This window comes from Diuraphis noxia, unplaced genomic scaffold, assembly GCF_037042655.1.
Source record: "Diuraphis noxia isolate RWA-SAM2 unplaced genomic scaffold, SU_Dnox_SAM2 contig0003, whole genome shotgun sequence".
Taxonomy (NCBI): Eukaryota; Metazoa; Arthropoda; class Insecta; order Hemiptera; family Aphididae; genus Diuraphis; species Diuraphis noxia.
Window position 1 is genome coordinate 40,164,075 of NW_028301713.1, and position 26,157 is coordinate 40,190,231.

Below are 26,157 nucleotides of genomic sequence, written 5' to 3' on the forward strand. Positions count from 1 at the left end.
TGGGCACTGTAGATCTTAATCCGGGCCTGTATATAGTGTGTATAAATAATGTGCAAATTGTAAAAATAATGTGTAATTGTGTAAATATAAACATTAGTCAATAGTCTAAAGTCAAAAGTTTGCTTGATAAAAAAATAAAAAAATATTATTTAAATGTAAGAGTGGTCAAACTTAGATTTGCTTATGTTAATTACTTCATCTGTACCATCTTTCAAAGATTTTTTAATAATTAATTCTTCAGCAAAGGACATAGTAGTCGTTTCCAATTTTTTATTTTTTGAATATAACGTGCTTGTGGTTCTATTTTTCTTTTTAAATTTGTCTGCGTTTTTTTTTTTAAACTCAAGTCTTTATTTTTAGCAAATATATCAAGTATTTTGTCATAGCTAGTGTTTTAGAACATTATTCTGGTCTTCGTCATTTAAATTTGTTAGATTGCACATTCCAAGTATTATCTCTATTTTATTTGTTATTTTACTGTTAATAATCAATGTTATTTGTAGTATTTATTAAGCCACGATCTATCACTAATGGCCAATGGGTTATTAACTGGTGTCATTACAGGAACTTTTGATTCAAAGTTTAATATTTTGTTTGGTTCTTTTGCTGTAGCGCATGCATGAATGTGTTTACAAATGTAATAGTTTATAACATTATTCAAGCTTGTACATTTGTAAGAAATAAGAATGTATGCAAATATGACACATAACACAGCGTAAAACACATTCAAAACTTCATTTAAACAAATGCCAAAAATAAATCGCCGCGCATTTAATCACCATAACATTTGATAAGGACAATATTGATAACACTAACTAATGACGTCATGGATCCGGAGTTTTTTCCTGTGAAGATCCATTCGTCCCAAATTTGCTCGGCAGCTGCAGATGTGACGAGCCGTGCGGTGTACAACACACACACACACACACACCACCGACCGCCCACATTGTGTCCCGGGGTAGAGCGCGCGCGCGCTCCCGTAGTCCCGTGTGAGTGTGCATTTTATTTGGCGAACTGTTGTGCGTGCGTGAGTTGAATCGTCTTATCTGTTCAGTGGTTACGAAGTATTACAATTTACTACAATTTTTATAACTACAGTACGTTGTTGTTATTAAAAATGTATTAAATAATAATAATAATATTTCAGCGCCATCTCCGCGTTTATATTACTCATAATATCTCAATTATTATTATTATTATTAAGCGCTAGCGTTCATTATCACTGATCAGCGATAACACTATGATCGACTGCGAGTCTGCGAATCGCGACTGTTGTTGTCATTGTGGGACGACGGCGGCGACAACGACCGCGACTGCGACACAAAAACGTAGCGCCCGTCGATAACTACAACAACAACAACTGTTGTGTTCGTTTACCACCACTAAACCGCAGTCCGTAGTATTAGAACGCGTCCGCCGTGAGCTATTGAGCTGGTGGTGGTGGTTCGAGTCCGCCGCGGACAGACAGACTCTCGGACTACGACAGTCCGCCGCCGACGTGCACCGTGTGTGATCGTATTTGCCGTTTACCGTTGTGCGCCTTTGTCGCCCGTCAAAATTTGTATTGTTGTTATTATTATGCGCCGTTTCAGAGTGTCCGCCGACGTACAGACGACACTATGAAAACCGTTTTGTTGTACGTTTGCGCGGCTCTCGCCGTAGCCGCGTCCGGCGTCTGGTCGCTGTCCGTGTACACCGACGACGACGACAGCGCGCGCGTATCGCAGCCGTTCGCAAACCGGCTTGCCCGTGCTGCTGTCAATCATGGTTCGTCTGCTCACCGTGCCAGGACCAAACGGGAGAGCTTGACCGTGCCGACAATATTGCCCGGCGTTTCCGATGGAAACATAACGTCCAAAGTGAGTTGCAGACAAACTATTTATTGGTACACACCGTCCTCCACCTGCCCATTTGTAAGATCTGTGTTGTTTTTTTTCTTTTAGTACATTTGTTGTGCAGCTACACATTAACCTAGATAAGGACAAGATGATTTTACGGACATTGATCTAGATAGATAGGTGCCTATTTAGATACAGATTAAGATTAAAATATTTTTTTATTTGAATTGTTTAATTACATACTTGATATCAAGTCTAATATGCTTGAATACTAATGACAGGTATAGAATAAATAGATACAGAAAATATGATGTATTGCGATTACTGTTTGAACCAAGGAATCACTTTCAATTACACTCAGTTAGTTGGAATTCAAACATACATTCTATCTACCTAGATAAAAATATAAAACAATCATGCATTCAATAAATACTTGGTACATAGTACCTATATGTTAATGTAGGTAGAACAAAATGTATAGGTTTAAATTTTAGTATCTATTGTTACTAATAAATTCTACTTTTCGGACTTGGGAGATAAGTAGGAAGAATATACATAAAGTTCATATTAGTTTATAAGATACATCAATATAATTGTTAAATCATTAATAAGTTTTAAATTACAACAGTCAATAATTATCTAGGTTTGTCTATAATCTTATTAATGTTGATTAATTCCTTTATTCATAAGTAGGTACCTTCCTTACTGAATATTTAATTAGAAATATATGTATGTGTTTTTTTTATCATAATGTCAAGTGATTAATGCAATCTTAGATTTAAATGACTAAATCTGACTACCTAATTGTCATAATGTATCATAGTAATAGTAGGTACCTACTTTATATCTACCTGTATTGATATTTATAACTTTGAAAATCATTTGTTTAGTTCAGTGAAATAATTTATGTTAAAAACTTATTACACAAAATAATAGGTGACACTATGACATTAGTTACTTTTCAACCTCTTGTGGGGGGAGGGGGAGGTGGATTTTTAGAAATTGGTTCTTTAAAATTTTTTGCTGTAATGTCTAGTTATAAAAGTTATCTAAAGTTATAAAAAAAGGTTTCCAAATACAGAAAATTATATAGATACCCTTTATATTATTCAGAGGTATTTATTTTATATTTGATCGTGGCTTGTAGTTACCTAATAATACTGTTACTGATCTGTTATCACTCCACCATAGACTGTAAAAATGTTATCACTCTGCCAAACACAGAAAATGTTAAATTAAGAGGCTTGATAAATAAATCAACCATTTATTTAATAGGTACATATTATACTTTTTATAAAAATAAATATAATATAATATGTCTAATATACCTACAGTTAATAATATTATAAAATTGGAAGCTTATACTTGGATATATCTGTTAAAGAGGATGTCAGAGCTATATTTATTTTCTCTCAGACCCACTTACAACAGATCAAATGCAGTCACATACCTGCCTATATTTTATTTTTATTTTTAAATTGTTCTTGTGTAAATTTAGAGTAAAATCATCAATTATAAAAATTATAGAAAATAATATTTTTTAGGGATTGATATATCAGTTTTAATGCTTTATTATTATGTTACTTTTAAAATACATTTTTTAAATTATATTAAATTGTTTTGTTACAATAATCAGATGAATATAATTATCACACCTTCTATAATATAATTTTCTTTAATTTGTGTAACTTCTGATTTTACTTTTAAAACTAATCATATATGTAAAATAAAATATTTGGTATGAACTATGAATGCGTTTTCTCTATGATACACTTGTGTGAGATTGAGAAAATAAACAGTACATTTGTGCTGAGTGCTAACATGATGTAGTAGATGACATCAAAAATTTCTTATAATATTGTAATAAATTTACCTAATTATTAGTAGAATTTATTGTAGTCGTCTTTATTGAGGTAGCAGTATTATGAATTGAGATAAACAGTGCCCAACCAGTCGTCATTTTTTGAATGGAGGATGGGAAGGACAGACCTATCTGTCTTGAATGTATGTTAAAATATAATATACTTTTTTACTTTTTTATGTATTAATTTAAAATATAAATAAATACAGCCTCTGCCAGGATGATAAAAGATGTCAGATGTCATTACCTGAGCCAATGCTTACCATAATATATAAGGAAGTAAATAAAATAAATATTGTTTATAAATAGGAAAATATAATATGTAGGTACTTGACTTAATAATTGATTATTTAACTAGCAAGTATTGTATATTTATTATGTTTTCAACCATTTGTTTATTTAGAGAATAGATCTCGGAATAGATAATGTACATAGGTACTACCTATCTTAACAATGTAATTATTTACTTACATTTTTATTGTTAAATAATTAAATAAGTTTTATACTTTATTTGAAATAATCCAAATTTAAAATTTATAAAAACAATAAAATACTTACCATACCTATATTTTTCTATAACATACCCTCATAATATTAGTAGTACTTAATTATTATTATTATTATTAGTGAATTTAGTAAAATGCTTTCACTTGATAATAATAACAAATCTTAAAAATATAATAATTTACTACTTATTTAGGTACCTATCCTAGATAACTAGTTACTAGATCCTAAGAGGTACTCTAGCCAACTGTAACTATTTTATAATCAATTGTATTATTATCGAGAAATGAGTCTTGAAGATTGAAAGATTTAAAGAATAGGTATCAAGATAGTCACCTACAAACTTTATCATAGATTACCTGTATAAATTATTCTGAATGTTTGATTATCGTTTTTGTTATATATTTAAGTAGTTCTTCTATAGTAAAATAATTTATGCCAGTTGGTATTTAATATTATAAAAGCTTAGTTAAAAGGTAGGTGCATATTTATCCCCTTTATTAGTAGTGTGTTGAATTTATTATTTTACTTAACTATAATTCACTCACACAGTAAATTTACTTAAAATAATACATTTTAATTTATCTTAAGTTATAACGTCATATGTATTTCACAGTTGGGAGGAAAGATATTAATGGTTAGGTTATTACAGGTTATCAATTTGATTAGTTTTTAGATTAATAACACAATATATTTAAATTAATCAAAAATAACCTAATTGTCTTAGGTTTTAAAATAAATATGGGGCATAGATATATGGTTTTCCATGAATGACATATCTTCATTTATATAACTCTAAAAATAATTTCCTCTTGAAGTTGTAGTACCTTATGGGGATTGGTATAATTCTGTTTTTAACTTGGTTTTTAAGGAGTAAGAAATAGGCAATTTTCAAATAGCGTAAATTATTTTGTGTGACTATATTATGTAAAACAAATAGCGGCATGCTTCTTCACACAGATGTACAACTCACTACCTCAGCATTGCACATGTGAATGAATTATGTTCATATGTATGTACCGCAGTATGTACCTTTTGTCCATCCTATTACTGATCAACCTAATAATGCAATAATATTTCAGAAATCTGGTATAAATTTATTTTAATGTGAAATTTTAAGATTTCTGATTTAAATTCCTAATAATCATAATTTGAAAATTCCAAAAACTATTAAAACTAAATTTATAGCTGTTGGAAAGAATTTGGGAAAAGTGAACTGACTGATCTAAAGTATATATAATAACGAATTCAGATCACTTTTAAAAAGTATTATTGTATTATTAGATTGATCTGTGTGATGGATAAATGATTGGTATGTTTTGACTAAAATAATTGTCCTTTGCCGATCTCCTTAAATTAATATACCTACAAATGACAATATTTTTGCCCATCGTTTTTTTTATGTTAAATAATTTTAAGATTTATATATTTAATTCAAAAAATTTTAAGTTATTGTATTCAAAAAATAACTAATTAATATTAATATATTAAATTATTTTCAAAATGAAGTTGATATTTAATGGTAATATTACTTTTTCAGGTTTTTCATTTAAATGAAACTCGGCAACAGTTAATGGTACACTGGGTTGGTGAAAACTCAAATGTTATCATATGCTTGGCTCGTGAAGGATATCCTTCTTCATCTGTGTACATATCATATGACTATGGAGATACTTATATTAATAAGACAGAAGAATTTAAAATAGACGCTGCTAAAAATCTATATGCTTCTATTGACAAGTTTTACATACACCCTACATTTAAAACATATGTAATTTTTATTATTTAATTATGGTTTGTATATATTATATTTATTAACATTTTTTTTCCTCTTAAGTGTGTGTACACAGATGTAATAAACCGTAAAATATTTACAACAACTGATCATAGTAAAACTATCAAATCCATTCCACTGTCATTTGTGCCCAGTGAAGTGACTTATAAACCTGATGCGCCAAATGTGTTTATTGTCCATGACAAAGTCAGCCCTACAAAACTAGTATGTACAATTTATATTTAATTACTATCATACTATATTTTATATTATTTTAAGGTCATATCGAGATCATAACTCATATTTTAGTATTGCTATGTTGTTATAACTTTTTTAGTACTATTATAATTTTAAACAACGTTGGTCAGCATTTGTGTAGGATGTTAGTGTGGTACCCATATCTATATTTTTCATTTCCTGTCCTTCAAATTGAATTGATTGTGGAGAAAATGTATTAGGACATGACCGGATGTTTTAATATATATGTTATTATCAGGGACAGGAACCTTTTAGTTTTTTCAGTTCTGGTTTTGATTCTGATACTTAATGCTTTTTTTGACTTAGGTTTAAATTCTGGTTTCGAGATATACAATCTAAAGGTTTGATTTGGTTAGCTAAAAAATCATGATTGATGGATTTTTTTTTGACTGAGTTAAGACTGGTTCCCTATATACCTAGCTGGTATAGTTTATAATTAATTACATTAATAAAATGCATTGAATATTAGCTTTTAACACTTGTATTTAAGATCAAATATATATGTATAATTTATGTATTTTGTTGATATTAACTAATATTATATTTTTACTCAAACATATTTATTGGACAATATGGGTGTACACATAATTTATTTAAACATACTTATGAGTTATGATAGATTTATTGAACAAATTAACCCAAATTTCCGAAAAACAATGGTTTTTAATGTATATATATACAGGGTGTCCCCCGAGGCTTTACCCATTGCTATATCTCATGAAATAATGGAAATATCAAAATTCTGGTTTTATAATAAGATTCACAGGGATAAGAACTAGGTACAATTGTTTCATTTTTAAATTTATTTTAATGATTTTGTAAAAAATTTAAAAATTATATTTTTTTATTTAACTATTTCTTACAAAATTAAAGATTGCCATTTTGTAGAGTTTATTTTTCTGAAAATATTGATGTTTCAACATTTTATTTTTATTAATTTCCTGATTTTTGATATTTTTTCTAGTTTTGAAGGAATAAAATATGATTTTAAATTTATAACTATTAGGAACACGGAAAGTATTTGGCCGAGCGTATGGGAATGCGCGTGGCGCGGCGGGTCACATGTTTGATAACATTATGGTGTTAAATAATTCACAATTTTTCTCGAAACTAAAAAAAATATTAAAAATCAGGAAATTAATGAAAATAAAATTTTGAAACGTCAATATTTTCTGAAAAATAAACTCTACAAGGCTATCTTTAATTTTTTTGGAAATAGTTAAATATAAAAATATATTTTTAAACTTTTTTACCAAAACATTAAAATTAATTAAAATAGGAAACAATTGTAGTTCTTATCCCTGTGAGTTTTATTACAAAACCAGAATTTCGATATCATGATTATTTCGGGAAATATCGCAATGAGTAAATCCTCACTGGACACTCAGTATATATATATAATATATTATATTTTAAATATTAGATTTAATTGCAATGTTTCATTATTTTTATAGCTATGGATAACTCATGATTTCGGTATCACATGGACTATGCTTGAAGAACGTGTTAAATCATATTTCTGGGTTCCAACTAAATGGAATTTGTACAAAAGTGGACATTCATTGGTTATACAACGCGAAGAATCAGCAACTACATCCACGGTCATAGCTGTTTCAGAAAATATCAATTCTGGTCAAAATAATTTATCTACTTTAGCTGTAAACGTATTACAATTAAAAGCAAGAGATGACTATATGTTTGTGACTGTTCAACTTTCAAAGGTATTGTATAACATTTTATTGATTACCAAAATAATTTAAATTGTGTTCAATATAATAATACAAGTTTTATTTTTTTAGAATAATTTAGATCTTTTGGTTAGCTACAAAGGAGGAAATTTTGTTCGAACTCGGTTCGACACTGAACTTGACAGACGTGATTACCATATCGCAGATATTACTGCTAATCGAATAATGGTTGCTGTTGCACATACTCGTACTTTGTCAAATTTATATATATCCGATGTAATACAGTCTTCTAATGAAGAGGCAGTATCATTCAGTTTGTCACTTGAAAGAGTAGTTGCATATTTCCCTAACATTACATGGACAGAATCTTTAATTAGGTACTTATTTTAGTTTTATATATATTGAAGTGATAAGTGATCAAGGGGAATTAGAATAATATTATTGTTTTTAAGTTCTAAATACAAATCTTTAAGGAATTAACATTTTAAATTATAAGTTTTAAAAATCCCTTTTTGTTATTTTGTCCTAATTATTTTTCTGAATACTCTTTTCTTTGCCTTCTGCCAGTTTCTACCTTTTATTTTACATCTATCTTAATTGCTGATAATTTTTTTTTCTTATTGGTACCCATTCAGGATATATGAATTTCTTATCTTGTTAATATCACATTATTATACTGTTTTTTAAAAACATAAAATGTTTGGCTTTGCTCCTTAATATTATTAAATTAATTTTGAAATACATATTTATTCCTACTAAATAATATTAATATCTACTGTATAATTATTAATAGTTATTTGATTTTATTGTTATTCTCTATTAGTAAGTACAATTTAAAATTAACAGTATTCTGCATTAATTTCCCTTGTCTTCGTCTTACAAACAATAAAGACACCTGTGTTCAGCAGTTTCAATATTGTATTATACAGACTTAAACAATATCAAAATTAGATTTACGAACGTTATTTGTTTTAAATATCTGTGTTTATTCAATATTTTAGTATTCAAATGAGATATGAGTAAGTATGTAAGACATCACATTTTATAAATGCTCATATATGTCATTTTGGAATTAAAATATTTTTAAAAAAACTGTGCATTTATAACAAATAATGTTCTTATTTTTAGGTTTGAAAATTTAGTTGAAATCCTATCCACAATTCAAAAACTCCCAATAAAAAAATCCCCGGGTCATGATCTAATAAGCAATTTAATTGTCCAAAACATACTGTCCAACTAAAATACCTCACAATATTCTGTTGTTTTATAGATCAATCTCTCTCCTCTCCACGTTTACTAGAATATCCCTTAAAAGGCTACTCAAAATCTTAGACAAATCCAACTTCATTCCAAATCATCAATTTAGATTAAGGTCTAAGCACTCACCATACACCAACTACATCGCATTGTCAACTTAATCTTTGCCAGCATGGAATCTAAACATTAATGCACAGTAGTAATTCTTGATGTGGCCGAGTCCTTTGATAAGGTGTGGCTCAATGGGCTTCTTTTTTAACTCAAAATATTCCATCCTGCCCCTTATTACCTTTTAATGAAATCATATTTTGAAAATTGCACATTCTTGGTTTGTGTCAACAACAACTACTCTGTAAATTTCCCAATTGTAGCTGAAGTCCTTGGAGGTAGCAGCATAGTTCTCTTCCTCTATAAACTCTATAGTTTATATTTTCCTATAACTCTTTAATTTCTCCAAATATATTACTGGGTACTTATGCAGACAATACAATATTTTTGGCTTAAAATAATGACCCTTTTGATAGTGTCTCAATGGCTTCAAAGTCATCTTAATGTGATTCAATTATGTTCAAACTTTTGGAAGAATCAAAATCATTCTATTTTCTATTTTCTTTAAGGCCATAAGACTGCCCCTAGTGCTTAATAATCAAGGCTAGGATTTTATGGCATTAAAACTGAAATAAAGAAAAATTTAAATGTATTCTGTTCAAAATTTTTAAGAAAATTTGTATGAACGTCTAACATAACATTCTACAATAAAGTCATAATTGTTTGTTATTCGATAACCAATTTGCTGGATTACTTTAAAATAGATTTTGGTGACATTACTGAGTGCTTTCCGAAACTTGTTATTTTTGTTATAATACTCAAACAAAATTACTTATTGTACTTTATGTGTATAGATTGTAATTATTTTAATAAAATGATTTAAAAAAATGAAAACATTTTTCTGAAAATGAGCAAGGGCAGAAATATAAGCTGGTCAGAAGAGAAGGCAAAGGCCAAAGTCTAATACTACAGCACATACTATTATTTTTTTACTAGTGATAATACAATTAATAGTAATTAAAATATTGGGATACTATGACTTCTCCCCTGTAATTCCATGCTGGCATCATAAATAATAGGTGAATTCATTTTAAAATTAAAACTTTCCACACATAAAAAGAACTGTTAAACATAAATTTACTGTACAGTCTGTTAGGAAAACGAAAACAGCATCTGCTAGGTATATTTTTTTGATAATTTATTTTAATACTTAATACTTAAAATATTATTTCTTTGAGAAAAAACTAATTATGTTGTGTTTCAGTGATTTATGGGCTGAATCATTTGCAGATATACACAAAGTTAAAGGTCTTCAAGGGATTTATATTGTTTCGCAGATTTCCTCTTCAATGCCGTCAGGAAGTGTGGACATAGGCCCTGAACATATTGTGACTCTTATTAGTTTTGATTGGGGTTTTGATTGGAGATTGCTAAATGTTACACGATCTTTCTCTCATTGTGATAAGGTTATATAATATTTAAAAAAAATAATAAAATGTTTCATAATATTTTGTAATAACATTTTTTTTTTTTTTTTTAGGCGGATAATTGTTCTTTACATCTTACTCAAATGTTTGCTCATGTGTATCCTGTTACTAGAACTCATACATTTATTTTATCATCAAAGTCTGCTCCAGGAATTATTATGGCTACTGGAGTAGTTGGTAAATCACTAAAAGGCAATCCTGGTGTTTTTGTCAGTAGAGATGCTGGACTCACATGGCGTCAAGTTTTAAAAGAAATGCATTTTTATAACATTGGTGATCATGGAGGCATATTGATTGCTGTACGGTACTACAAAGGTGAAAAAGAAGAAACCAGTCAAATTCTTTATTCAACTGATGAAGGAGAAACATGGCTTGAGAAAAATTTTACCAATAGTAAAATAAAAGTGTATGAGCTAATGACTGAACCAGGGGAAAATACTACTGTTTTTACTATGTTTGGCTCAGTTATGGAAAAACATGAATGGTTAATTGTTAAAATTGATCTAAAGAATGCGTTTTGTAAGTATTTTTCTAGTATTTTCAAGTTAAAAGTAATAGGAGATACATTTAGTAGTTATGATTTTAATAAATATATATTACAATTAATCTACTATTGTAAAATTATAGAACAGTAAAATAAATACCTAAGAGTTTTCGTCAGACCATCTGTTTATTAAATCAAAATTAATTTTTACAGCTTATAACTGTACCAAAAAAGATTATAAATTTTGGTCTCCTACCACTTCAAAAGATCATTTAAAAACATCTTGTGTTCTTGGTCAGACACAAATATTTCAAAGAAGAGCACCAAAAGCAAATTGTTACAATGGCATGAATTATGATCGACCAATTCAGACCATTACATGTGATTGTGATATTGAAGATTATACATGGTAAACTTAGTTATTTTTTTTTTTTTAGTGAAGAGAATATTTTATTTCTTAAACTTTATAAATCTATTGTTGTACAAAATATGAATTATAAATACCATTGTAAATTAAATATTTACATTATTTTTAGTGATCATGGATTTACATGGTTTTCAAATTCCAAACAATGTATTAGGAATAAAACTAGTGGCTTTGATCCTTATCTAATTCCTTCATTTTGTAAACCTGGTTTAATGTATAACCGTACAAAAGGTTATCGTTTAATACCTGGAGATATGTGTAAAAATGGACGTTCACTAGAATTCATACCTCAAGAAGTTCCATGTCCATTTGAGTATGTCTGATTGTATACATATTTAAAATAATTAATTTTAAAGTACTATTTTTTTTTATTTATAGGGAAAAGTCAGAATTTATTTTAGTTGCTCAAAAAGAGCGTATTCTTAGGTTGAGTGGTAATTTACCATATGAGGTATTACCTGTGCGTAAACTTGAAAATGTTATTGCTGTTGAGTTTGATGTGAAAAATAACTGTGTATTTTGGGCTGATATTGTTACTGACACTATTGGGGTATAATAAATAATTTAATATTTATGTTATTACTTAATTATTTTTATTACTCATATTTAAATTATATTTATTTTTCAGCGACAATGTTTATCTGATGGCAAACAAGGTCCTGAAATTTTGGTGAATTCTGGTCTTAGCAGTGTCGAAGGAATGGCATATGATTGGATATCTAAACATCTTTATTTCGTTGATGGTGCATTAGCTAAAATAGAGGTTATACGCACTAATACTAAAATTCCTGGACACATGCGCAAGACTATATTAGGTCCTAATCATTTAAAGAAACCAAGAGGGTTAGCAGTTCACCCTAGACTTGGGTATGTAGATTATTATTTACTTGTAAACACATGTTATATAAAATTTGTTTTCAGTTATTTGTTTTGGACCGATTGGGCTGTTGGTGAAGCCAAAGTAGCAAGAGCTAATTTAGATGGATCTGATGTAAAGACATTAATTAGTAATGATTCTATTGAGTGGCCTAACGGACTAGCTGTAGACTATATAGCTGAACGATTATATTGGGTTGATGCACGTCATGATTATATTGCTTCTTGTGATTTACATGGAAATAACATTAAAAAAGTTATTAAAAATGATGTAAGTATTTCAATTTAGTTATTTATTATAACTTGAATACAATGACATATTTTTAATTTTAGGAAAAAGTTTCTCATCCATTTGCTGTAGCTATTCTTAAAGACTGGATCTATTGGGATGATTGGAAACAAAATTCTATATTTATGTCGGATAAAGATCATGGTGTTAAAATACAAACAATTTCTTCACATTTACCTGGATTAATGGATTTAAAAGTATGATTGTGTAGTAGGATATATATATATATAATATTTATTAACTATATGGTATATTATTATTTTTTATTTACTAATACTTACTAATATGTTTAGGTATATTCTCATATGTCACAAATTGATACTAATGAATGTTCAGATAATAGCAAATGTTCTCATTTTTGTTTTGGTTTACCAAATCAAAAGTTTTCTTGTCAATGTCCAGATAATATGAGTAAATCTGATAATAGTTGTCTTTGTCCTGGTCTTAAGGAACCATTTGCAAATGGGACTTGTCCATCAGGTAAATTAACTTTTGTAATAGTTTTAATTTTGAATTTGAATTTTATTAATTGTTTTTAACTTGATTTATTGGTTTGTGTCTATTACAATTATCACTAATTGCCTGTACATGCTTTCTCAAGACTTTTACTGTTGAAGGCAGTGATATATTTAAGAGGGGGCATATACTCTATTTTACGAGAAAACATGCCAGTTCTGCACATTTAGAATGAGGTATGTCTACTGAATAGTCTGTCGTATCCTCTCCAGGCAGCCAAATATCAGCGACAACCGACTGATCGTAGAGCTCAAGACAAAATATAATGGGCTGTTTTCATCGTTGAATGGTACCAATATGATAGTGCATCATCTATTGAGAATTTAATTAGGGATGAGCTGAGCTATTTTTATAATTGTGTGGCATGTTTTCTTGTGAAAATTAGTATAGTAGTGCACAGCCTTCCCCTTCTGCCAAAAAACTACAGTGGTTAATTAAGTAGAACAACATATTTTATTATTTACAAACAAAATAATCACTATCACCTGTAGCATATGCCTAAAACAATTTTGACAAAATTCCTTACAACAACTTAAATATATTATCACCTTTAAGTGCTATACCGTTTAGTATTTGTTATCTATTTTAGCTCCCCCTAAAAATTATCTCTTTATACTTAACTGGTAAAAGGTAACTCAAAAGATATGTTAGTATTAAAAAGTACTGTTATTAAATAAAATAATGATTATCTATGAAAAACACACTCTGGTATTGGCAACTAGTGAGATGACTGCTTATTTATTTATCAAGTTTTATAATATAATAATAATTCATAAACATTTATATTTTCTTTTATAGCTGGCCAAACATGTTCAGTTGATTATTTTCAATGTGCAAATGGTAACTGTGTGCCTAAATATTGGCAATGTGATGGGGATAATGATTGTGCAGATAATTCAGATGAAGTAAGATTCTTCTTTATAACTTATTTAAAAATATATTTTTTCTATAATTTACTGTTGGTGTCAGGTTCTTACACAATTACACATTAACACACAAATAAAGTTTAAAGACGTTTATTAACAAAAACTAGATATAAACAAATAACAAAGGGCACATATGCCTCGATTAGGTAAAGCGTCCTCGGATGACGATACACCGCTGTGATCGTCGGTAGCTAACTAACTGTGTACAGTGTGTATTTCGTATGTGGCTCATGAGAGGACAGGTCTCCTGGAGTGGAGTCAGGGTTGCCAACATTACTTTTTTTTTTTTGTTTATAATCAAGTAGATCACTAAAATTATTTAATTACCTAATACTAATATAATAATAATTATGTTAAAATAAATTTACCAAATATGAAGATTATAAGTAACAATACCACTTAAAACACTGTTTAACTAAGGTATAGGCATAGACCTTTAAACTAGGTTATAGGTCTATATCTCTATGGGTATAGGTAGTAAATTTCATTAAGTAATTCTGTAATATAATTATATATATATATTTATAGCTATTTATTCATTAAATAATTTTTAGGTCAAGTGCACCAAAGTTTCATGTGGACCAAATTCATTCCAATGTGATAATGGAAAGTGCATTCCATCATATTGGACTTGTGATTTTGATCCTGATTGCGAGGATAGTTCAGATGAAATAAATTGCAGTAAATATTATATTTTTATATATATTTTTTTAAATAAACTAAAATAGTTAATTCACTAAGGATGGCACAGTTGCTGTTCTAATCAGTTACGCAATGTGATTAAGAGCATGCACTGCGCTTGCCTCTCTCAGATGGGTGACCACCTGGGCTCTTAGTAGCAAAAATCTTGCTACATATATACATGTTCCCAATCTATTGTACCAACCGTTCGAAGTTCTATCCCATACAATAGCTAATGGCCATATTTCCTGAGTTCGAGACCAATAAAAAAAAGTTGATTTAAAATATATTTGAAATAAGTAATTGAAATTTTCCACTAGTCTTGTGACTTGTTACATTCATAATGCTGGTACTTGACAGCGTGGAAAAATCATTTTTGATTTAATCCAACTAGCATGCAACTCTAAAATAACATTATATTCAACATTTTCAGAGTATTCAAATTGTTCAACTGGACAGTTTCGTTGTAAGAATGGCCGATGTATTTCAATGCATTGGCGTTGTGATCTAGAAGATGATTGTCATGATGGTTCAGATGAAGTTGACTGTTTAAATATTTCCAACAATTCTTCGACGACTTGTCCACGTTAGTATAAAATATGTATTTTATTATACATTATTTATAATCTTGATTTATATGCACTGAAAAAGCTTAAAATAGTTTAATGCACTTTAACATGTTAAGTTTCTTATCGGCTAAATTATAAATATTGTAAATTAGGACATACTTTCTTTAGTTAAACAAACAATAAAATAATTGAGAATTAACCCAATATAATAATTTAAATATATTTAAACATAACACTACCTTACTAATAAATACATCTTTCCATTATAATTTATCTGAATGTTTAAATTTATAATTCTTGAATTTATTTAAAGTCAATTTATTCTTTTTTGTTTCAAATTTTTTTAATCATATAAACAAAAACAAATTTATTATAACTTTTAATCTTTAAATATGCATCAAATATACACTATAAACTTTTTTGATATTCCCATTAAATTGGATTCTCTCAAATATATAAAAATTCTGACTAATTATAATTAACCAATACCAAATATTAACTTACTAAATATATTTTCTTGTATTGTAGCAAATAGTTTTCTTTGTCCTGGTACTGCGAATACTTGCATTCCAATCAAATGGCAATGTGATGGTGAAAAAGATTGCCCTGAAGGTAAAGATGAAATAAATTGTGGAATTGCAAATTGTGAATCTTGGCAATTTGAGGTTTGTACTTCTCACAAATATTATATACATTTAATTAATTTTAATTTTTAACATTTCAATCAACTATATTAAAGTGTGCCAACAAGAAATGTATATTTGCATCTTGGAGATGTGATGGAGATGATGACTGTAATGATGGACTTAAAAGTGATGAGGTTAATTGTTCATCTACAACCAGACCTATTCCTGCTGAACCAACTACTCCATCTTTACCATTTATCACCAATGTTAGTAACAATATTTTAACTAAGTACCTACTTTCTTTTATGTTATTAAGTTATTGTTATTTATTTTTTTGAATTGTCGTCTAGGGTACATGTAGTGAATGGTTATTCCGATGTAGCAATGGAAAATGTATTCCTTATTGGTGGAAATGTGATAATGTAATGGATTGTGAGGATGGTTCAGATGAAGAGCAATGCGGAACTTACACTCCCACTAGTGCTAAAACAAATACGTCAATAGTCACCCCTAAAAATATGTGTCCTCAACATTATTTCCAATGCAACTCTGGTTTGATTTTTTTTTATCTCACTTTTAACATACTATTATAATAATAAAATATTTGTTTAATGTATAAATGATTGTTTTTGACATAGGTTTATGCATTGAAGACTCATGGGTATGTGATGAAATTTTTGATTGTGATCAGGGTGAAGATGAAACTAACTGTAAAAACAACAATTTTGTGGGTCGTTGCAAAAATAACAGTAGAGAATTTAAATGTCGTATATCTGGATCATGTATTAGTATTGAAAAAGTTTGTGATGGCACTCCTCAATGTCCAGATGCTAGTGATGAAATGTTTTGTACAAACAATAACCAAAGTAAATATTAATAATATTATCAATAATAGAAAATAAATATATTTATTGAAAAAAAAAACTTATTGTGTAGCTCCCGGAACACCAAGTTGTGGAGTGGGCCTATTTCCATGTGATGGTAGCAGATGTATACCAGCATCAAGACGATGTAATCAACATAAAGATTGTTATGATGGTACTGATGAAGAGTATTGTGATACAATTAACAATAATTTAAGTATACAAGTAAGTGTCAAGTAAATTCAAGTTACGTTTTATTTTTTCTCATTATTTTAACATCAATGAAAAGACAAATTAAATAGATAATTAACTCCAAGTAAATCAATTTATTTTACAATTTTATTTTTTTATACGTTTCATACATAAGTGTTTCTGTACAAAAGAAGAACAAATTATTTTAATTTTAGATTGCAGTTAGTACTTAGAATATTTAATTTTTATAACAGTCACTTAAATATATTGGGAAATCTTAAAAGTTATGAAATAGTTAGGTATATTAAATATTTACTTAAATACCACTATTCTATACCAAGCTGAGTGAATGTGGATCAATGACTGATACCAGTTTTCTGTATTCTTTCAATTCTAATTTTTGAATTAAATTTCTGTACTTCAATTTTTATTTAGATTTGGTATAGAGTTATAATGAAATCGTAAAATATTAGTTACAGTTTTATTTTATCTGTATTTTTCAATTTAATAATTGCAAGTCTAATTGCTTGGTAAGGTGCTACTACAGAACTGTTTGTGCTTATCTTTAATTTTTACTTTCTGTACATTTAATTTTTCTATTTGCATTTAAGGTTAGGTTAGTAAAGTGGTATTTTCCACTATATTCTGTCATATTTTTTTTAGCACTTAAAAATGTTTGTGTTGAGTTTATTTTACTTTGAAAAAATTATTAACAATTATTATAAGTTACTAACAATTTCTAATTTTTATTATAGGTGTCTTTAATGTTTATTGATGAACATGAAACAACTTCAAATTCTCTATCTTTATATTGGGCAACACCAAAAAATTTAAGTTTGGAATATTTACCTTCCATCAGTGAATCCCGTATGCCAGAAACATGTGTTAATAAGACATGGGTGTCTACTACTAATTATAAGTTTACATCACTTAAGCCATACACTGCATATAATATGACAGTATTTGTCCGTCAAAAGGATGTACCTGATATTATATATCCACCTGCTTTTTTCATACTAGCATCAACTGCTGAAGGGGGTATGTTAAATGTAACTGTTTTAAGCATAATTATGTAATAATAAAAAAATATTTTTTTTTTATTTGATTCTATAGTTCCAAGTGCTCCTCTAAATGTAATAGTTAAACAAGTAACTGCTGAAGAAGTTTTGGTAACCTGGACTAGACCAGAAAATCCAGCTGGTCGAATTTCGTCTTACAATGTTTATGTTGAGCCACCTCATCCACCTATGGTTTTGTCTGTTGAAGCTGATTATAATAATGTTACACAATCTTACCCTGTCCGATCATCATTATATCGTTTAAATATTGAATATAGTTTTTGGGTAGGTTCATTTAATTTTTTTATTATAAAGTATTTTATATATTTTGGCTATAATTCTAATTTTTTTTTCAATTAATTAAAATAAGTAAACTAAAAATCTAATTTAATTAGTATAATATAACTTTAACAACTGGCATATAAAATAAATACATTTTGGCTTCTAGCCACTAACTAGGACATTCTCTTTTTGCTTAATATACAGGGTGATTTTTTAAGCATGCTCGCCCCATTTTTATGCTTAAATTATGCATATATTCAAATTTTGATTTTTGGAATATTTAAGTGTAGTTAAAGGCGATATTTTTGAGTACTTAGATTTTTCACAACTTTTAAGGAGTATCCTGTAGCGATACCAACTTTGGTTTTTCAAATGACAACCTATATGTTTTAAAGCAAAATGTGATTCAGATAATTTTTCTGAAAATTTTGACATATTGCAATCAAAATTCGAACGAAAACTTCCAGAGTTATTCTACTTGAAATACTAAGGAATAAGGATAAAATTCTAATACTTAAATGCTTACGTTGTAAATGGATACGATAATTATAATTCGGTATACAATATAAAAATAAAATATTTGTTAATAATCACTACTTATTACTAAATGGCCAAATATTGCATCTGACAATTTTCAAAAGAAAAGAAAATATGATTAAAATAATATCCTTTTTATTTTATCCATGTTACCTATACCTTATAGGCAACGTTAATATTTGTATAGCATAGGTATACCTACTTATAATAAAATACCAAACAATAGTGTACAATAGCACATTTTATATTGTATACCGAATTATAATTATCGTATCCATTTACAACGTAGGCATTTAAGTATTAGACTTTTATCCTTATTCCTTAGTATTTCAAGTAGAATAACTCTGGAAGTTTTTGTTCGAATTTTGATTGCAATATGTCAAAATTATCTGAATCACATTTTGCTTTACAAAATATAGGTTGTCATTTGAAAAACCAAAGTTGGTATCGCTACAGGATACTCCTTAAAAGTTGTGAAAAATCTAAGTACTCAAAAATATCGCCTTTAACTACACTTAAATATTCCAAAAATCAAAATTTGAATATATGCATAATTTAAGCATAAAAATAGGGCGAGCATGCTTAAAAAATCACCCTGTATATATTAAATCCATTAAGATATTGCTTTGAACAATTACTGCACTTTTAAAAAAAGTTTTTTTTATGTATAAAATGTGATTGCTGTTGTTTCTTTTAATATTCCACTCTTGAATGTATTATTTCGATCCTAAAAATGTTTTCTAAAATATTTGTATAGCTCATTATGTTGACTATTACATGGTTTAATTTGTCTAAATAGTGTCCTCTTAGCATTACATTTTATTGACTTGTTCGTTATTAAAAATTTAAGCTAACCTATCCTTAAGATAAGAACATTTACTGTATTTGTTCATTAGTAGTTTATGGTATTTAAATTTATAAGTGAATTAAGGGTACAAAATATTGTAAAAAATCAAAGTATAAATTAAATAAAGTTCTAAGTTTTTAAAATTAAGTTTGATAATAATTCAATTCATTTATATTAAAGCTTTCAATAGAAAATTGGTTTTGTTGAATGAAAATGTGTTGTTCTACATCTGTTAGACAGATATGACATATATACTTGTGGGGGCGATGTTCTGTTTAATATTAACTTGAATATTGTGTTTAGGTTACAGCCAAGTTATCAGAGTTTGAATCTGAACATTCTGCTGTAAAAAGGTTCCATTTCGATGAAGATTCTTTAGTAGATGTCAATTTAAAATTAAATGTTACTACAAGAACTGAAAATAGCATCACTATATCTTGGGAAAGTGTTGAACATGCAGATGGTTTTACTATTGTTTCTTCAGCTCCGATTAAAGAAGGGCCATATCCCAATTCTATTCAATCATTTAACATATCAAATAATAATAACGTATTAAAGTTTACAAGTTAGTACCATTTAATTTTATTAAAAAATATTATTATTTTAAATTATAAAATTTATTTTCAGTTACGAAACTGTCACCTGGTGTAACATATACAATAAATGTAGTACCATACAATAAGCGATACATTGGTATGAAATATACAATTGTAACAAAGACTGATGGTAAGAATACTTAATTATAAAATCTACTTATTAATTGTATTTAAACAAATATTTTTAACTTAATTATTTATTTAGGTCAACCATTACCAGCTGTGACAAATATAACTGGCTCTTTAGTTAATATAAAAGATAAGAAAGAGTCAACAATTAGAGTACAATGGAATGCACCTAAACAGTATGGAAAGACCAAGTGGCTCTATGGAGTTTATTGGGGTACCAATGCTAATGACCTTCTTAATGGTATGCTAATCGCTAAATAGCTTAAATATGCTAAATATGATAAATAGCCCTATAATATCATATATTTAAATATTAATATATATGAAAAAAATGTTTAGGTCCAAAGTATAATACTTCAGCAACCATAGCCATTCTCATTAACATTGAATCATGCACATCACTTATGATTGATGTTGGTGTCATTGGCCCCAATGGTATTGGACCACTATCTAAGAGGCCGTTCACTATTATAACTCCATTTGATCCAACTGTACCACCTAAAGACATAAAAATTGAACAGCTTGAACACACAAGCCAACCAATGATTCTTATAAGCTGGAAAGCATCCTGTCACCCAGTTCAACAGTCATACAAAGTAAGAACTTTTTCAATTATTTTTTATAACAAAGTTGATTTTGATTATACTATACAACTGTCTTACTGTTTTCTTTAAGGTAAATATTTTGGAATCCAACAAAAATAAAAACTTTGAAGTCCTAGTTCCAAATGTATCTGACACTGATGCTACACTGCATTTTTCTGTTAACTACGGAGGAAATTACTTTATTCGTATATCAACCATGACACCAAATGCCGTCCCATCATCATTAATTAATTATCGAGCTCCAGAGTTGCCTTCTCCACACCAGGTTAAAGTATTCAGCATGCCAGATGGTCATTATGAAATTTATTGGCACAAACCTAATATATCGTTTCTACTTAAGTCAACGTGAGTACATAAATTAACATTATTATAATCATAAATTAACATTAATAATTTACTCAATCTTTTAGGGTTGTACATTATTTGGTGCATATGTCTGAGGGCAGTGAATTGAATGTCACAACTGCCAAGACTTATCAAGCTGAAGATAGTCCATTTATTATTATTGATCCACCAACAAGTAACCAATTGTCAGTTGCTGTTCAACTGGCAACAAACGAGGGTTATGTATCTAAAATGTCCGAAGTGTTCTCATTTATACCTCAAAATGGTCAGTATGATATTCAAAACAAAATTTACTTGTATGAATAATAATTTTATTACATTATGATTATTATTGTTATTATTACAGTTGATAGTCTATCTTCAGAAGTGGTCGTTGTTGGTGTAAACACCGGGTGGATGTCTATGATTTTGGTATTATTAGTTATAGGGTTATCTGCAGGCCTAACATATTTTGTTGTTAGACATCGAAACCTACAAAATAGCTTTGTGCAATTTGCCAATAGTCGATATGATACACGGTCAGGATCAGCTACTTTTACTGGAGTTGATAGTCTTGGTTAGTATTTATTTTTTATTCTTATTTTCATACTTTTCAGCCATTTCAATAATGTAAATATATTTTTAATTGAATTCAATGATTTGTTCATGCTTTCATAGGTTTAGGAGTATTTAAAGGTATAAAATTGAATAATAAAAATATATTGTTCAATATATACAATCATTTGATTGCTTGAATTTATTGTACTATTGAACACATTATTCATTTTTCAGATGATGAGCCAGTAGTTCAAGGCTTTTCAGATGACGAGCCACTAGTCATTACTTAAAAATTATCAACTGACCGTTCCGTCATCTGTGATAAAGCGCAACCATTTATCTCAATCCAAGTGACATATTATTTTATATTTATTAGAATATAACATAGAAGTCAACTTCTTCTTAATATTAATTATTGTCCTTAAATTATAATGCTGTAACTGTTTATTTTTTACTTTAAAATATGTAATTTTATCCGCTATTTTATACTTTTAATTTAACAGTTTTAAAACTGTTTGCCTATATTTTCATTTTATCATTTAAAAGTGAACATTTACAATTACATAATTTATGTTTAGATTTTAGACCAAAATCATAATTATTCAATTGCCTAAATAATTGTAACCCATATAAAGTGACGTAAAAGTGAAAAAATAAATATAAAACAAAATATCAAAAATCTACCCACTCAGCACAACTAATCCAAAAAATAACATTTTTTCCTTAAGAATAAGTTTAAAACTTAAGAGATAAATTAAAATATCCAATGAATGGGTTTTGGCACCACTGTCTTCTTTTTCCTTTTTGTAACAATCCAAAACATTAAATAAAGTAATTGGTAATATTATATTTAAAATTAGTAAGACGTTAAAAATACAACTATTAAATACAATATGTGGTTTCAATAAATTATGTCCTTAAAATTAACTATATCAATAATCCATTTTGTTACCATACACATGTAAATATAATTTTATAAACCATTGTTATTATTATTTGATTTGAAGTGACTTCTGTAATTCTTTAAAAACCTTTGCTAAAATACTGAATTGTATGTATTTATATTCAGTTGTTAGAAGTATGATTAGTGTATAATTTGTTTTATATTTAGTTAAAAGAGTTAATTTTATAAACTAAAAATAATTGATGATCAAAATTACAAATAATAACCTTCAACTAGAATTCTCAATATATATTCTTTCAATTAATACATAACTTTTCTTTGTTTACAAAAAAAAAAAAATATAGTTGTTTAACAATAATACAAACAAATCACTTGAAAATTATTTCCTAGTGAATGGATACTGTATTTTAATTTAATATTACATTATATATGCTATTTTATAGCATTACAATAATTTACCTTTTCATTTGAATAATTACGTGTGCTCAAATATATTTTTAATTTACTTAGTTTATGCCTAAGTAGATAATTAAAGTGATTTTAGTGGCATAGTATATCTATAATTAGATTTTGCTCATAACTGAGCAAGATTACTCAAAAGCCATACAAATTTTGTCATAAAATCTAACCAATTTCTACTTATCATATTGAACCCAATTGTTTTTATGTTTTTTTATTTATATAATAGTGTAATAATGAAAATACTTATACATAGTAATTAATTGGTGTTCTCTATCTTTTATGCTGATACAGCTACAAAATTTATGTATTAGCATGCTTATATAAATATCCACGTAATTTTAAATTACTTTCATAGTTGAAAAAAACTTGAATACACTTTAATTTATACATTATTACATAGGTTCATTAAAAGTTGAATATTTTCATATGTGAGATCAATTTTTTTTGGATTTGGTTGTTCATCAACTATCAATTCCTTTGTTCTTTAAGATTTTTTTCAAAATCTTTACTATACTTGTGATGTTAATAATTGATGACTAACAAAATGAATATAATTATAAATATTTGCTTTGAGATTCAAAAATCTAAATTTTTGAACTTAATTCTATAAAAGATATTTGGTAGTAATTTGAACACAAATGCTGTGTATTGAACTTAATTCAAGTGACCAGTCGTGTGCAATCGAGTAGTATACATTCTTACCAAATGCGGTCATACTTTTTAATGAGCAAAATTTATATTTTTTTAAGGAGGAATCATTAGAGACATTATTCTGCATTTAACATGACACAATATTATTCAATTTGTTATCAACCAATTTAATACACTTTTTTTTTCATTTCTATCATATCAAATATGTTATATAAGTGTGTACCGTGTATAGTTTTTAGATTTATAACTTATATGTGAGCAGTTATAGTCCATAGCTGTATCAAAAAAACTGTGCAGTTAATAGAAACTGTAGCTATGTATTGTACTTTATGGTTTTAATTTTACTTTTAAATTTATTATTGGGAAAATATTTGGTTGAATAGAGTTGTAGTAGGTACCAAAGCTAGAAATACTGTAAGTGTAATGTATTGTATTGTTTTTTGTCTTTTTTTACTATCATATTATAGTGAAGTTGTGAATAATTTTAAATACAATGTATTCAAAATATAGGTTGTGAAAAATAAATTATCTGAATATAATATATTTGTCTGGTTATTGGAACTATAATATTATTGTGAAGTTTTTTTTTTGTAATATTTTAAAATATTGTTCAACTATTAAATAATATTGTACCATTATTGGTGATTTACCTTTCAAAATCATATTTAATGGATAAAATGTATTGATTCATTTTCAGCCAATCAGTATTTTATAATTTTTTTTTTTTTTTGCTGAAAAATATTGTATTTTACACTTCCCCTTACAAATGAACAAATGTCCAGTACATAATACATATTTTTCATAGCCTATATTAAAATAAATTAAATGAATAAATATATAACTTTGTATACTAAGCTATAATTTTTCTACTATCTATCTAATATATTTTTTTTTCTATCTATATATATTATTATTATTTTAAATGAGATTAGCATATTTTAATGTTTAGACCTAAAAGGTCTATTCATACAAATTAATCATGCATATTATTATTGTTATTTTTATTTTTATTATTATCATTATTATTATTTATTATATATATACATTATATTAATATACTATTATTGTCTTTCAGTTTGCATTATGACTGATTATATTATAATTTAAGAAGTGTGTGATTAGTTCAAAACCTTTGAATATTATTGTGCTTCTGTTTACTATTATCGTATTTCTATTTATTATATAAAGTCAATGTATCCCGAATAATGTAATACTAGATTAAAATGTTTTGGTCGTTGATGTATGAAATTGGAAATACTATATATATAATCCTATGTTTCTTTAGTAATTCACGTTTTATTTTTTATTTACCAAATCTTTACTTATGTTTTCTACTTATTTTTATGCCGGTTGTTGAAAAAAATTACATGATATATGTAACGTGTTAGCAGAAGTTTAAGTAGGCTGTAGATCTCGGACTAATTTTTCTATATTGTGACATATATTGAAATTTATACGTACCGATTTGCATAAAACCATAAAAAATTATATCTATTGTATAAGTAAGTACTAAATAGGTATCTATATTTTTAAATTTAGATGTTATAAAAAGGAATCATAAAAACAGAGGTTTTGCTTGAAATATACGCTATTCAGTTTGATGTCTTAAAACATGTAATTTTGTAACAAATCGTTATTAATTATTATTATAAAACAATATTTATAATTTGGATTTTTTTCTGGTCCAAAATTATTTTTATAGGCACGATAGTTTAATCGTCAATATTTTTAAACCTTTATCTTAGCCAAACTAATTATATTACAACAACTAAATACCAAACTTAGGAATTCACAATAAATAATTAATAGGTACCGAAATATACTGGTTCACTGGAAATAAATGCGATCTCGATGTAGGTATCTTTATCATATGACTGACTAATAAATTAGTTGTTTTTTTTTTTTTAATTCTCGGTAAGACAACATATTCAATAATAATTGATGGAGGTAAAGGTGTTATCGGATGAAAAATACTTAACATCTATTAAAGCTAATATTATGGAAATATTTCTTGATATTTTTTTATTAATCATGAAATAT

At 27.5% G+C, this 26,157-nt stretch overlaps 1 protein-coding gene across 2 annotated transcripts; it reads left to right on the plus strand.

Annotated features, from left to right (window-relative positions):
- The first annotated feature begins 1,148 nt into the window (after positions 1-1,148).
- LOC107167521 (uncharacterized) lies at positions 1,149-25,405 on the plus strand. 2 transcript variants are annotated; one of them, XM_089222205.1, is made up of 33 exons: positions 1,149-1,859; positions 5,744-5,974; positions 6,041-6,202; positions 7,690-7,956; positions 8,035-8,300; positions 10,493-10,694; positions 10,769-11,234; positions 11,413-11,608; positions 11,736-11,939; positions 12,005-12,176; positions 12,255-12,493; positions 12,548-12,773; positions 12,836-12,988; positions 13,085-13,271; positions 14,106-14,212; positions 14,788-14,914; positions 15,348-15,500; positions 16,012-16,148; positions 16,223-16,375; positions 16,460-16,661; positions 16,748-16,975; positions 17,046-17,197; positions 17,920-18,202; positions 18,278-18,507; positions 20,192-20,453; positions 20,516-20,614; positions 20,690-20,854; positions 20,953-21,209; positions 21,289-21,563; positions 21,629-21,828; positions 21,910-22,119; positions 22,221-22,238; positions 22,335-25,405. In XM_089222205.1, the coding sequence occupies exons 1-33, from the start codon at positions 1,620-1,622 to the stop codon at positions 22,388-22,390; spliced, it is 6,525 nt and encodes a 2,174-aa protein (XP_089078331.1). In that variant the 5' UTR covers positions 1,149-1,619; the 3' UTR covers positions 22,391-25,405. The 2 variants fall into 2 exon arrangements, with proteins under 2 accessions (XP_089078331.1, XP_089078332.1); XM_089222206.1 differs by lacking the exon at positions 22,221-22,238 and having other exon boundaries at positions 1,151-1,859.
- Positions 25,406-26,157: the final 752 nt, after the last annotated feature.